The 14,213-nt window shown below is 35.3% G+C and overlaps 2 protein-coding genes and 1 long non-coding RNA gene across 3 annotated transcripts; 1 reads left to right on the forward strand and 2 right to left on the reverse strand.

The window, feature by feature from the left end:
• Nucleotides 1-965: 965 nt before the first annotated feature.
• LOC143465939 (toll-like receptor 8) lies at nt 966-4,031 on the reverse strand. The gene has a single exon (XM_076964476.1). The coding sequence runs from the start codon at nt 4,017-4,019 to the stop codon at nt 1,866-1,868; it is 2,154 nt and encodes a 717-aa protein (XP_076820591.1). The 5' UTR covers nt 4,020-4,031; the 3' UTR covers nt 966-1,865.
• A 6,506-nt stretch (nt 4,032-10,537) lies between these two features.
• On the forward strand, nt 10,538-11,148 carry LOC143466118 (interleukin-17F-like). The gene is made up of 2 exons (XM_076964735.1): nt 10,538-10,672; nt 10,819-11,148. The coding sequence occupies exons 1-2, from the start codon at nt 10,596-10,598 to the stop codon at nt 11,039-11,041; spliced, it is 300 nt and encodes a 99-aa protein (XP_076820850.1). The 5' UTR covers nt 10,538-10,595; the 3' UTR covers nt 11,042-11,148.
• On the reverse strand, nt 10,546-11,257 carry LOC143466119 (uncharacterized). The gene is made up of 3 exons (XR_013118705.1): nt 11,117-11,257; nt 10,793-11,029; nt 10,546-10,648 (listed from the first exon to the last, which is right to left on the reverse strand). It is a non-coding gene; the product is annotated as an uncharacterized LOC143466119 (long non-coding RNA).
• Between the last annotated feature and the right edge of the window lie 2,956 nt (nt 11,258-14,213).

A 14,213-nucleotide genomic window follows, 5' to 3' on the forward strand; every position in this document is an offset into this window, starting at 1 on the left:
CCAAAGAAAACAAATTTCAGTGGCAGGTTTTAGAGAAATCAATCTCCACCTTCACTTTAGAACGTAATGCATTCATTATATTCAGTGATTATTGTGCATAGAGGTAAGACATCGACCCACTTGAAGTACTTGTTTTCACTTAATCTGATTTTGAAGATTTTCGTTGGTTAACGCGCGTTTCACACTTTTAACAAGGAAACCGAAATAAAAAGTGTTTGTGTCACCAAATTTCACGTTTGGTAATTCTTTGTTTATTAACCATGCTGGCAGGCGTGTTAATCTAGCACTGCACATTGATATGTATTTAGTTGTATAGTTAGATGTATATTCCACGATGTGTTTTTAGATTTATATTAAGATGTATTCCACCCTTATTGTTATGGCCATAATGTGTGACTGCGTATTTATGTAATATTAGTAATTCATCGATGTGCCACTTTGTACCTTTTATTGTTAGTAAGTTTTCTACACACATACAAGGTTTACTCCTTTACCCACAACTCCCCCCGAAGTATATTACGCTGCCCGCAAATTCCAATCTCACACCCTAATGATAATAATTGATTACGCTGTGGTTTGTTTGAGAAGAGCAGAAACCGGCTAATCGACTAGCCGTAAAAGCAGGAGGTTTCCTGGCCAAGGAAAATCTTGGTTACATTTGGAAGTCACTGTTGTGGAAAAGATACAATTGGTTAAAGGGTACTTATATAATAACATGCTAATCGCGGAATCTTATAATCTTTATTGAATGAAGCGCATTCAAGGAAATAACTTTATATTTAGCAGTGTCGCTCACTTCCTTGCAAACTGAATAAATTCCATTGTAAGTAAAAGCCTATACTTGTCATTGTTTCATGGAAAAATGCATATAGCGTTACTTTGTTTCTTGTTTCCTTTTTCTTTACTGTAATTACCATATTCTTTGCATTTCAGAGCTGAAAGTTTATAAACGACATCCATTGAACCCATGTAAATAAGGCGTTTATTTATGAATATATCACTTCATAACTTCGTCGCAGTTTGCGATGCATGAAAAGTTAAAAATTTCCTGCATGTTAATGTTTTAAACAATGTTGAGAAAATTTAATGTTTATAGTGAATTAGTAATGAATTGTACAGGGAATATCACAATATCACTTTCATATGCAGTAGTTAGTTATTGCAATAATTTTAGTTTTTCAAAATACTGGAGTAGTACAATAACGTTCAATAGAAACTAATATAAGTGACTGGGTACAAAAATTGCTTTACAACAAATTACAGCACGTGGAAAACATGAAGTGTCAAATAAAAACTCAGCAATAATGTAAAGTAACCTATAGGTCTAAATTCTCAAAGCATCAGAAAAGCTTAGCATCAAAAATTATTAAAACAAACTATACTTTTCAACTCTACATATAGTCTATGCATCGATAAACTTTTATTGAATAATACCATCTATATATAACTGCTCCTTATTATCTACTGTAATTTCAAATGTTTTAAATAAATTTAAATAAATCTAACACAATCGTCATAAAAACTCCATTGTCTTTGGACACATTTCAAAATCAAAAACGTAATCGTCCAGTATTGTGCCACTCGCGAACGCAATTCGAAGTGTTTCGAAGAACATTACTTCGTCATCATTTGTTTGATCGAATCTCAGGAAATTGTAGAAATTCCGGTTGAAAGTTTGTTGAATTAATTCGGGAACGCGAGCTGCTACTTCACCATGCCACTCCACTAATATCAGTTGATCTCTTCCAGCAGAGCATTGAAGTTCCTGAAGCGCCGACAATACAAATCTGCAAAATGAAATTGTAAACGCAATTAAAAGATCTGCAAAGATATTTTTGGCGAATCGTACAAGATCTTATACAACTTTACCTACAAATCGGAGTGTTGCAAAAGTTACCAGAAAATATGACGATTGTTTTTCGACTCTTCGTGATAAGTCGGAGAAGATTTTCATTTGGAGCCGCACCAGCGTCGACGTCACGACCAGCTAAGAGAAGTTCAATCGAAGGGTTTCCGTTTATCATCCCAGGTACTAGTTTATTATCCACCCAATCACCCAGTTCATTATTGTTGTGGTCAAAGAATACAAAAGCAATTTTATTGGTGGAAGAACACGAAGAAACATCGCCTGGTTTTAACGCTTGAACTCTAAAATATTCATTGACTTTTCGAAATATCAATCTCTTGAACCATTTACTATAACCAATAGTGCCACATAACATGAATAATATAAAAAATATCGTGAATGCAATTGTATATTTAAAATCTGTTTGCAAGTCACACGAAGTATTAAATCCAAAGCGAGAGATCGAGCGCCCACGCAAGTTCAGCGGCGAATGACAGGCTACACAGCCGCCATAATACTTATCCATTTCCAAAGTGCATCTTGGAAAAAATCCAGGAAGCTTGGTGCTGTAACTGGCGTCAGTAATGAACCAACGATAAAACTTTTCCCAATCATGACAAAAGCAGTCGAGGTCATTTCCCCTTATGTCCAAATACAAAAGTGAATCCAGCATAACTTTATCGAAAATACTGGGGTCTAATCGAGATATGAAGTTGTGACTGAGAACAAGCACTTCAAGTTTTAAAAGTGAGAAGAATCCTGACTGAATGAATCTGATGTTGTTATGAGCGATTGTAAATTCCTTTAAATGAACAAGAAACGACAAGTTTCCTTTCAGTTCAACGATATTATTATAATCTAAACGCAAGACACGTAGCCTTGTTGTGCTTCTCAAAGCGGTGGAAGGAATTGTCACCAAATGGTTATGAATCATATACAAGTATTCAAGATTAGTTAATACGAGAGTACCATGGTCGATAAAAACATTTTGTAAACCGCTGTAGCTAAAGTCAAGCAATACCAGGTCGGGCATGATTTGTAGAATGTTCATTTTATAGGGAAACCAGGTCTCTGTCATAATATTGTGTGACGCATCAAGAGCAAGCAGTGACCTTATCTCGCATTTGTTACGTTCATGCCACGAATCTAACACAAGAGCAAGATCATTTCCTTCCAATTTCCAAAATAACTGAATTCGAGCCGAAATACTAAAGTGACATAAAAACGAGAAATCAAAATTGCTAAGCTGGTGATCATTGATGAAAAAAATTGCCTTCAGGTTAGATAAACTGCTGAAAGTGAAATGGTCAATCGTCTGCAGCGGATTATTGGAAAGATCGATCCAGCATAAATTTGTCAGGTGTTTCAAATCATCTGATCTTATCTCTCTTATTTGATTGTTTGATAAATCCAGCATTGTTGTCGATGATAAAAAGAACTTGTTTTCGGAAAGAGTAGTGATTCTATTGTTTGAATATTCAAGTGAGCCGCTTTCGTCACAAAGAGATTTTTTCCTGTCGGAAAGTTGATCTTTCTTTCGATCATTTATGACAGGATGAGGAAATGTGGACTGATCTTTGGGCAGTTTTCTTTGCAAAGTTGTAATTATTGTTTCACTAAAAGATTTGTTATTAAAGGTCAAGAGATTATTTGAAGCTCGGATGGATTTAAGATGACGCAGCCCAGACCATGCGTCGGAGGAAATATGACCAACATTGCAGTGAGAAATGTCGATTGTTGATAGATGCGTTAAATTTGATAAATTGGAAAATGATTGGTTGTCGATTTTATCAAATTGCACAGACGCTTCGGCAAAACCTTGTGAATCAAAATAATTTCCAATTAGAAGACTTTCAATTGAAAAAAACGAAGAAAAAGCTTTTCCCAAGCGAAGTACTTCAGTTGACACCGGACTTTGGCAGTTGCCGTTGAATGCTAACGCGATAATTCGAAGTTTATTTAGATTGAAGAGGAATCTTGCTTCAAATATTGTCTGTTTCAATAAATTCCAAGAAAGGTCTAAAACTTCCAGATTTTTATTGTTTTGAAAAACTCCAACCGGTAAGTGCTGGATTCGATTGCCAGAAAGTACAAGATATTTCAGATTCCCAAGCGGATCAAACACTCCATTTTCTACAATAAGAGACGAAAAAGAGGACAACATGTGCATCATTGACAGTATTTCTAAGCTTGTTGCATTCATAAAATCGTCTTTTCTTAAACGATTTACAGGGTTTGCATCAAAAATAAACGTTTTCAATTCATTCCCGAGTAAGTGTCGGGGGATTCTTTTCCAGTTATTGAAGGTTAAAGAGAGATACTTGAGATGAGGAGATAGTGGTTGTGTTATAGTGAAACTTCTTGGACAAACATTCGGTTGTACATAACGATTACAATTGGCTCCACTGTATAAAGATGTTAAGTTAGGTAAGGCTCTCAGTTGTGCAGTTACATCATCTAAAAATGTTACAGCTATACCCAAAGTAGCTACACTGGGTGGTAGTTCTTGTGGAAACTCATAAAGATAATTATTATCTAAAAACAACAACTTTAAATGAATGAGATGTTGCAACGCTCCAGGCTCAATGTAGAGATGGTTGTGAGCTTTGAAGCGAGACACATAATGTTGATTTAAAAACAACAGACTTATTTTTGGATAAGAAATAAAATCTTGTTGTTTAATTCGAGATATCATATTAGAATTCAGTTCCAGCACTTCAACATTCTTTTTCAAATTTTGAGGAACTTTTTTTAATCCCCTCTTTGCGCAGTTTATTACAACGAAGTTGTGATCGAGCCAGGGAGAGATCTCAAAACACATGTTTTTGTCAAAGAATGGAGATTCGTCATCTGGACAAAATTTTGATCCCTGGACAATTTGCACTTCATCACAAGGATTCAAAGGATTTCTTGAAAATACAGAAGAAAGCAACAGACACTGCAAAATCAATTTAAGCAACCAGCTCATCTGTTTAAATTTAAAAACTGTTAACTAAAAACTAAATTGTTTACAAAAGTAAATTTTTGCAAATGGTTACCGCCTGTTCGGTCTTACCCGTCTGGTTTTTTTCTGCACTCAATTAAATCGTCTTCCTTGTAGTTGATTTTTTTCTATCTTTTCCTGCAATTTTGAACAAAAACTTAATTGTTATTTTCATCCTGTCTAATAGCATTAACAACGCCTGCTTGTTGCTAAAGTACACAAAACTACCTCATACTAACCACAGTCAAATCAAACTGAGCTTGTATAAAGCGATGTGCTCCTTGAGGCGCATTCTATTTGTGATAGATTGAAAAAGGCAGCGTTTGCTGTGACGTCAGCTTATTCCTTTTTTAGTTAGGAAAAACGCTTGTGACGTCGAAGTTATTACGTAAGTAACAAGCACATTTAGTCATAAAGTATCATATTTGGGCGTGTTCTAAGAACAACAAATTTAACTGCTCTTGTTAATCAAAACATTTCAAAAGAAACACTGTTTATAGCATTTGAGAAAACATGCCAAAATAAAATTGAATCTTATGAAACACTGTTCCCATGAACTGGGTTCGCTATCGTGTTTCATATCGTACATCTTCGTTAATGCCGCATAATACTACAACAATTAAATTTATTTGTTACGGACGAAGGAGCCGACGGCATCGTTCTTATCTTGTTTCCTCATATTGTCGACAATGTTATCTCAGAATATTTATCATTTGTGTTGTTTCTGTTGCTTTTAGGTCAAAGAAAATTGAGATAGGTGCACTTTTTGTATTTATTGCATCGTTTGTGCATTTTCAAAAGAACATTCAGGCGGTTGGGTGACTTCGACATTCCAACATGATAATTAGCATAATTGCAAGTCAGAAACGTTCTCACCATTACACTGCACGCGCAGCAAATACCCTATCCTAACCAGGCTCGCAACTTTACTATAACGGTTTGGTGACAGTTAATCACGCGACACTTAATCACGCGACACATAATCACCGACACATAATCACTAGGACATTTAATCACGCGACATTTAATCACGCGACACATAATCACTAGGACATTTAATCACGCGACACATAATCACTAGGACATTTAATCACGCGACATTTAATCACACATTTACAATATTTTTTTACATTTACAATTTACAGCAATGTTATGCATAGGAAATGTAAGCAACTGCACTTCGGTTGTTATACGAGCCTGGCACCGACTTTTCTGGTAGAGTTTGCAACGCCACTGAATCGTTCCGTTTGCGTACTCACGGTGTTTGACAAACTCGTACTGTTTGTGCAGCACCGATTGATTCCCTTTCGATGTTAAGCTAAACTGCACTGTCTTATTAGTCATAGTAGCCCTAATGTCCGTTCGCCCCGACATTTCTGGTAGAGTTTGCCACGCCACTGAATCGTTCCGTTTTTATTAGTCATAGTAATGTCCGTTAAATTAAAATAATCACGATTTACAACGGTAAGACAGCGGCAGGCTATAGTATAGACAAAGACACTGTATAAATGTCGTGTGATTAACTGTCTAGTCATAGTAATGTCCCCTGAATTGAAATAACCACGAGTTACAACGGTAAGACAGCGGCAAGCTATAGAGTATAGACCAAGGGTCCGCAACCTAGGGCCCGCGGGCCGTATCCGGAACGAGATTGTCTGTAGATTGGACTAGTCGTTATAGATACAAAGAGATGTGGCGGTCGTGATAGTAAATTGTAATAATTTATTCATTGGCATTGTTCCAGAGTTCCAAACCGACACAAAACAAGTAGCATTGTATTTTACGGTGTAACGTTTTGATGGTACTTTGGTCAAGAGCTTCGGTGACAATACAGTAGAATAATGTTAGATATTACATAGGTTATACTTTCGGACAATATAACAATTAGACTTTATGAAGCTGGTGTTGATTTAAAGAAACATTATAGAGAAAGCTGGCGCAACGGAGTCAAAACAATTGTCGGGGAGTCGCATCCAAGTGATTATGTGTCGCGTGATTAAATGTCGCGTGATTACGTATCGAAGTCGCGTGATTAAATGTCCTAGTGATTATGTGTCGCGTGATTAAATGTCCTAGTGATTATGTGTCGCGTGATTAAATGTCCTAGTGATTATGTGTCGGTGATTAAATGTCGCGTGATTATGTGTCGCGTGATTAAGTGTCGGTACACCACTATAACTAGGTGTGGCCGACCCCGCACACACATTTTCAATCGTTAATTACTAGAAAACTATACGTCGTAAACTGATCGTATTTTTACAGGTTAGTAGAAAAATCCTCTGGCTTCCTGTATACATCATAATTGTAAAACTAAAGAAAGTGAATTTAGTGTAAATTAATTATTTCTAAAAGTGACACATTTCTAGAAATTTTCTTGTAACGCCGCGCCCCCGCTGTGCTGAAAACCAGGTGACCGCGAGAAGAGAACGCAAGAGAATAGTTGGTCGAGTTAGTGGTGCGTAAATGAGTAATACGCTTCAATGCGGAGAGAGAGCAAAATTATGAAAATATCACAATATCTCAAAAATTACAAAATCCAACTTTATCAAACAAACATGGACAGATAGCTGAACATTTCTTAGGAAAAGTCACCAAATTTCAAGTTTCTACAGCAAACAATGCAACTGTACGCCACGTTTTTCTGTGACTGTGTGCGGGAGAAGCCAAGCCTAGTTAAAATTAGGGTTAAACAGGGTCTTGTTAACTTTTCAATTTATAGAAATCTATAACGGAATTCACTGTAAAGCAATGCGATGATGAATAAAGATTTGTTTGAAAATACATGTAATTGCCACATGTGTCCACTGTCCATTGTTTAAACGCGCTCTTTAGTTAACGGTTTGATGACAAGGATATTCCAGTTCTTATGTCAGATTTTATGATCGAGAATAACAAATTAAAAGACATGTTTAGGTTTATAAATCAAATAATGACAAATATTTAAAAAGTTCCACACGCCTTTTTGATTTACTTTAGATTCACAGACGTGTTTAAAGGAGGTATCTTCTTCTAATTACGTCATAACTGGCATAATTGGACTACAAAAACATTGCTACGAAAGTTATTGCATGGTGTCTCAGTAATTTAACATAATCATTATTAGCACTAGCTTGCTATTGTGACGTTACAGAACATTTTACTTCTATTGTTTCAGCGTAATGAGAAAATTGTTTGTACATATTATACGCGATCATGTTCTAGTCATCGTCATTGTGTTCTAGTTTTGGCTGACTAATTATTATCACTGGTTATCTCACGTTTTGCATCTTACTCTTCCTTAGCGCAGTAGTTCGTTACTTTTTATGCTAAAAAAGTCGTTATTAAATGTTTTAAGGGGTTTGCTGGCGCCACAGTTTACCATGAATGTGGGAAATGCCTGGTACAACAAGATTCAGAATTTTCAGTTACATTATGTTGATTGGTATGCAAATCAGGTTTGTCTTTACGGCAATGTCGCCAAATCTTGCTTGAAATTTGTTAGAAGAACACGATGAATCGACTCTGCATCGATTGAACTAAATGTAAATTAGGTTTTTTATAACGTCGTTTACTTCCTTAATTGTCGTTTGAGTAAATTTAACACAAAATATCTCAGTTTATTTATGTTTTAAAGTTTATTTTAAACGAAATTTTTGGTTGGTACTTACAGTACGTAACGGAAAATCGTTTTTTCGTTCGTCTATCAAGTTACAAAATTTAGCCTTGAAATCAAATCGAAAAAGTAAAGAGTTAGCGTAAAAATAAAGATCAAATGTCGTAATTGGCTTTATCTAATAGCGCGTCTTTTAACATTTACACAAAATAGTTCCATTACCGAAATATGTTCATGATGACCTGAACATCTTTACTGCCAAAGGAATACGTTCACGTATTCTGTCTATAATTTTCTCAATATGCCTATTTCTGTTTATTTGCATATTTGTTCAATATGCCTATTTATTTAGTGATGATCTTATTGCAATATTTTCTTTCAGTGACGGTCTTATTTATTTGGCGGAATTAATATGGGCGCTCTTTAAGGAAATGCACCGCCTCAATAGATTTTCGACGAGCGTTTGTCCTAAATGCTTTGCGATCACGAAGCAGTGGGAAAATGTTGCCCAGTTCAAGCGGTTAAAAATATTTGTTTTAACTTCCTGCAAGTGGCAATATGGAGCAATAAAACGCTTCGTGTATATTTTGGTCACAAAGATTTTTCATTCTACACTTTTACGACACCACTTACAGTGTTCCTCCTGTGTAGCCTAAAGTTTAACGCAAATCAAGACCTGGCTTGGTTGGTTGTTCAAATCTGTAATGGCAAAACTCTTTACAGGAAAGCGATGCCGTCTTGCTAGACTCGTACAAACTGGCGACTACAACAATTATTCGAAACACAACAAATCAATTTGCCTAAAACAAAATTTCCAAAACATATGCAGACATTTATAAGCAAGACCTCGGAAACCCTATACAATAAATTCCACAATTAAAACCCACAATCCCTTTAAGCAAAATATTTTCGCAGTTATTTTTTAGCACTGCTATTAATGGTCATTACAGATTATACTTGCAACATTCCAGCTTTCGACTAGCACTGGCCAATACGATGGTCACGCCAGAATACAAAGACCGAGGATTACATCCGATACCGGAGTAATCACGTTTCAAAAGATTCAATTCGAGAAATTATGAACTAACTGTTATTTTAATTTTTCAAAAATCTTTTCTAAAACTTTGAGGTATTATTTTGGACTATTTTCAAACGTTTGAATAAAAAGAATATTTTTTATGGTTCTCACCCGATAAAGATAAGTGTAGCTTTTTTTGTATCAAACTTAAACGACTGGTTCAAAAGCCCCCAAAGAAACAACCAGTAGGCTACGTCACGAAAACATTAAATTATAGAATCAGAAATAATTTTATTGATTTCTGTTTTCTTAATTGTTTGTTTATTTCAAAGCCAACCTCTACGTCATAGATCTACGTTACATTTGTGGAAGAGAAACCTTTTAGCTGAGTTGTAATTAACACTAGCCGTTTGGAATTGTTTTCAAACAGTTTTAATATCAGCCGCCAGTAGTGATAATTGTCTGAAATATTGAAAGTTTATTTTCGGTCTGAAGCAACTTCCGATGTTAGTAACGATGTTTTATTATTTGAGTATTAGCTCTCGGTTTAAAACGCTCATATACCTAGCTGTCTTGTTAGGCTTAATTAAAAAATAAACAACAAAAATAGTTTCACTGACCGCGTTGTAGTCTTTGTGTTTCTGTTTACTAACGGGCTTGCGGCGTGAAATGCGCCCTATATCAAATAGGTCGGCGGCGGAAAGAGGAATTGCGGCACTTTCGGGAAAAATCGCATGTGGGAAAGTACAATCTATTTATCACCGATGCTATAAAAATGTCTGCTGCTTGGGTTCAGAATCATTCGTTGTAAGAAATTAAAAGATAATAATAAAGTTACTGAACGTGGTGTCTTTCGCGTTTGTCACAAAAATCTTTGAAAATGTCTGCGAGATCGTGTTTGGTTTTTAACTTGGTCATGGCAATCGTATCTTCGTCGACGGCGTCACCAAGGCTAGGACCACTCGTGCACAGTTACCGCATCGGAGAGTCTCCACAGCAGAAGGTGCATTGTTCCCGGATCAACGTCCACACGCTGCGAAGACTCTGTTTCAGTTTGCAAAATTACAACGAGTTGAACAACGGATCTCAATCCCTCCCTTTTTGCAGCAGTTTGAAGCAGAGATGTCCGGCTCGCCTGAGTGACTTGTTGGGAGAAATGAGCTCAACTGAAGTTCCTCAACGTTTTCGGAGTATGTCGCCCTTTGAGTACTGCATTGACAGAGACCAAGCTCGGTAAGAATGTTACGATAAAAACTGTTTAATTTTTGCACGACGTTGTTCGTAGTAGTGTACTTAACGCGGTTAATATAACACATGTCATAACTTTCTGTTCGTTTCATGAATATTTTTAACCTAAATTGGTTTTGATATTCGTCCAGGTTTCCAAGGGACGTAGTCAAAGCCAAGTGTGTTTGCAATGAAGCTTGTTTCGATTCATCTGGCCGCAGAACCCGTGCCACAGTCAGCATGCCAGTGGACATTCACATGTCCGTCATTCACCTGGATGGTGTCTCTGGGGTCGAGCAATGTACCAAAAGTTCTTGTTTTGTCGAATCACTTCGAGTCAGTGTAGGGTTCCACTGCACTTCACTGGATTATTAATGATTGCTGAGTGGTTTACTTCATTAAATTCTAAAGAATTAATTCAAATATACCTGTTAATTTTTTTGAACAAACCTGAAAATTTTGTTTTCTTCCTTTTTACTTGGGAGTGATTTAGTTTTCTGTTATTTCCACGATTTATCTTTAGGCTGTTTTCTCACTCTTTTGATATCTAAAATGCACTCATCAAGTCGGTTAGTTTATACTTAGAGCAACCTTTTTTTCATAAATATTCTGAGTTACAATCAAACCTGGAGTGGATCCAGCTGGAACGATCAACCGACAAATCTGGTTCTCTATCTACAACTTACTTCTCTTCATATTTTAAACACAAGAGTATAATGCCAAAAACGTCTTTCACTGCACTCATTTTTCGTTGTTGTTAGCGGACTTCACAATGTCATATCTAGCTGTGACAAAACAATCCGCTTCTTTCAAGAAATCTCTCCCGCCTATTAGAATTTGCACTTGTATTTGGCAAATTTTGTGTTACCTTTATTGAAATGATAAGCTTTTTTAATGTAAGGCTTATTACACTGGAAAACTACTATAATAGCTTGATGCTGTTGTTCACGCTTCCTATTTATTATGCAAATATAAACATGAAACATTCTCCTCAAGCAGTAATTCAACTATGTGTCGTATATCACAATTGTTAATTGAAACTTTCAAATTAGATTTGGTTTATTGCCGACTCCGTGGGATGATTTACTTGTTTAACTCTTGCAAATAAAGTTTGCTCCAATTCCAAAGCGAAGCCAGTTGAACATCAGAATATTAATGAGAATTTTTGTAACAAGCTTGTCATACATCAGTGCCGTAAATATGTGAAATAAATAAGATTTGATGAAATGTGGTGATCGCTTTATTTATTTTCTTTGCCTCATTCCAGCAGGAGGGGTCACCAGACAACTGAATAGTTAAATATCCTCACATTGGCAAAATCAATTTTATTCTTATTTCTCTACAGTTCCGCAAACAAACTATGTTAGCATCGACCATAAAAAAAAACAGCCTAAAAGAGGGTCGTTTTGCACATTGTGCTTGGGTAGTAAGAATTTTGTAAATGATTAACTTACTAACCAAAGCTTAACAAGCTATTACAGAATAAGAGGGTTCCATAAGGTTAAAATATTTAAAATAAGGAAACTTTTTCATTGTCTCCATTAACTGAACGTTGTTAGTTTCAACACATGAAGTGATCATAAGATCAAGAAACTTTCCGTGTCTCCATTTCATGAAAAACTTTTGTGAAGATATTACTGACAGCTGCCCTGACAACAAGTACATATCAATGATGAAAACATAACATTTTTTGCAACTTTTGTTTTTTTAATGTTGCAATTATATGCTATGTATTCCCATGTAATGTTTTACAAAGGTAAAAGTTCTACGTTGACGTCTTCTGTGACGAATCCAGGCAAATTAAATTCATACTTTAAAAATGTATTAGATGGTGATGAAGTGTATGCATTTGGATATTTGAAATTGTAGAATTCTTTGCTTCTTAACTGTATGGCAAAGTTGTTAATAAATTTTTTAAACTTTCCTAAACATAAACCTTTCACATTTCCAAACGTTGTATTCATGTTATGAAGACATCAAGAGGTGTCCTAATGCAAGTATTACAGCATATTGGATGACTCTTAATAAACATTTGGCAATAATATTTACAAAGTTAACGTTGTGAGTGTTATCACATACTGTCTCCACAACATCAGGAAACTATATAGTTTGGAACAACCCATCCAGTTTTCTGATGCAATGGAAACGTTCTGTGAAGACATTATTATAAAGACTTTGTTTTCCAATCAATCTAGCATGGTGACTACTGGCGGTACATTTTGCTATATATTGCATAATGTTTCGAAAAAAGATAATTGAGTTTGACACAAGCAATTAAAGGTTAGTACTCAGCAAAACGTTGTAAAAATCAACAAAAGTTAAATACAGCTTATTAATCGGACGCGGAACCTTATACATACCACCATCCTGGAAGAGTATGAACACCATGTGAACAGCTTTAAACTTTTTACTGCAATAGAGCAACTACCCGAATCAAATCTCTTGGTGAGTGTGATTATACGACAACATGACTGCTCACTCATTTCTCACATCCTGGAAAAAGTCCAACGTCACTCATCCTGAATCAAATGCAAGTTGAAAGGTAACGCTATTTGGACATCAAGATGGATATTTGTCTACAACAAAATAGTTTCTTGTAAGATATTTTTATTAAACTAATTTATAATGGCAGCAGCAGAGTAATCCGAACTTGCTGTTTTTGAACTTGAGCTTTGTGAGATTAACCGTTTATAACTATATTTATTACAAGTATGCAAAACATTTTGTTGACCATTTTCATCATTGCTAATAAAATAACATTAACAAATTACCTTGTTAGTTTGTATCGCCTATTATATCTGTATATGACGATAAATATGTCAATTAGAATTAGATAACATTTATCTGGCAAACATTTACTTAAGAAAGAAGTTTTCCATTTACCAACAAATCGAAAAATCACTTCTAATCAACACCCATAGGTAGAGTTTTTGTAAAAACAAACTTCTTTTTACACTCCTGACATTGACAACTTATACTGAAGTACATATAGTGTCATATTTTCAAAACTGAGAAAGCTGTTTGAATCATCCAAATCTGTCTCCACAACATCAGGAAACTATCCTTGTCTTCAAGGGTAAAGTTTCCTAATATTATGATAACACATTGTGATGACATCACTATGTGAAATTATTCCAGTTAACTCCAAAGCAACCTGGTGCATTAGAAATAAGTTCAAGTTTCAATACAAGCTTACGAAAAAAATATTATCTTCCTCCAAATTTACCATCTTCAATGCCCTTTCATAAAATTTATTAAAGACTGAAATTTTTTAAATGCATTCAACTTTTAAGGCAATTTTGCTTTCCTTACTCTAACGAATCATCAAACAACAGTAAGCAGAGTACAACAGATATGAGTATGTTGGTAGACACCAGTTTGTTCTTTACACATGAGTTAATTATTAACAACCATATCTTGTCAAAAATTGTCTAAAACAGTACTTTAGGCTTGTCGGTTGCTTTATTCAATGCAAGATATCAGAACCAATTACTGGACTGTGAGTATTATCATTACAACTTTTTCTCTAGAGGAGAACTTGTAAATT

Source organism: Clavelina lepadiformis, chromosome 7, assembly GCF_947623445.1.
Source record: "Clavelina lepadiformis chromosome 7, kaClaLepa1.1, whole genome shotgun sequence".
Lineage (NCBI taxonomy): Eukaryota > Metazoa > Chordata > Ascidiacea > Aplousobranchia > Clavelinidae > Clavelina > Clavelina lepadiformis.

Excerpts from the sequence above, each read along its gene's own strand:
- LOC143466118 (XM_076964735.1), top strand. The coding sequence starts at position 10,596 with ATGAGCTCAACTGAAGTTCCTCAACGTTTTCGGAGTATGTCGCCCTTT. Across the intron at positions 10,673-10,818 it reads ATTGACAGAGACCAAGCTCG|GTTTCCAAGGGACGTAGTCA; the intron begins GTAAGAATGTTA and ends ATATTCGTCCAG.
- LOC143465939 (XM_076964476.1), bottom strand. The coding sequence starts at position 4,019 with ATGATGCACATGTTGTCCTCTTTTTCGTCTCTTATTGTAGAAAATGGA.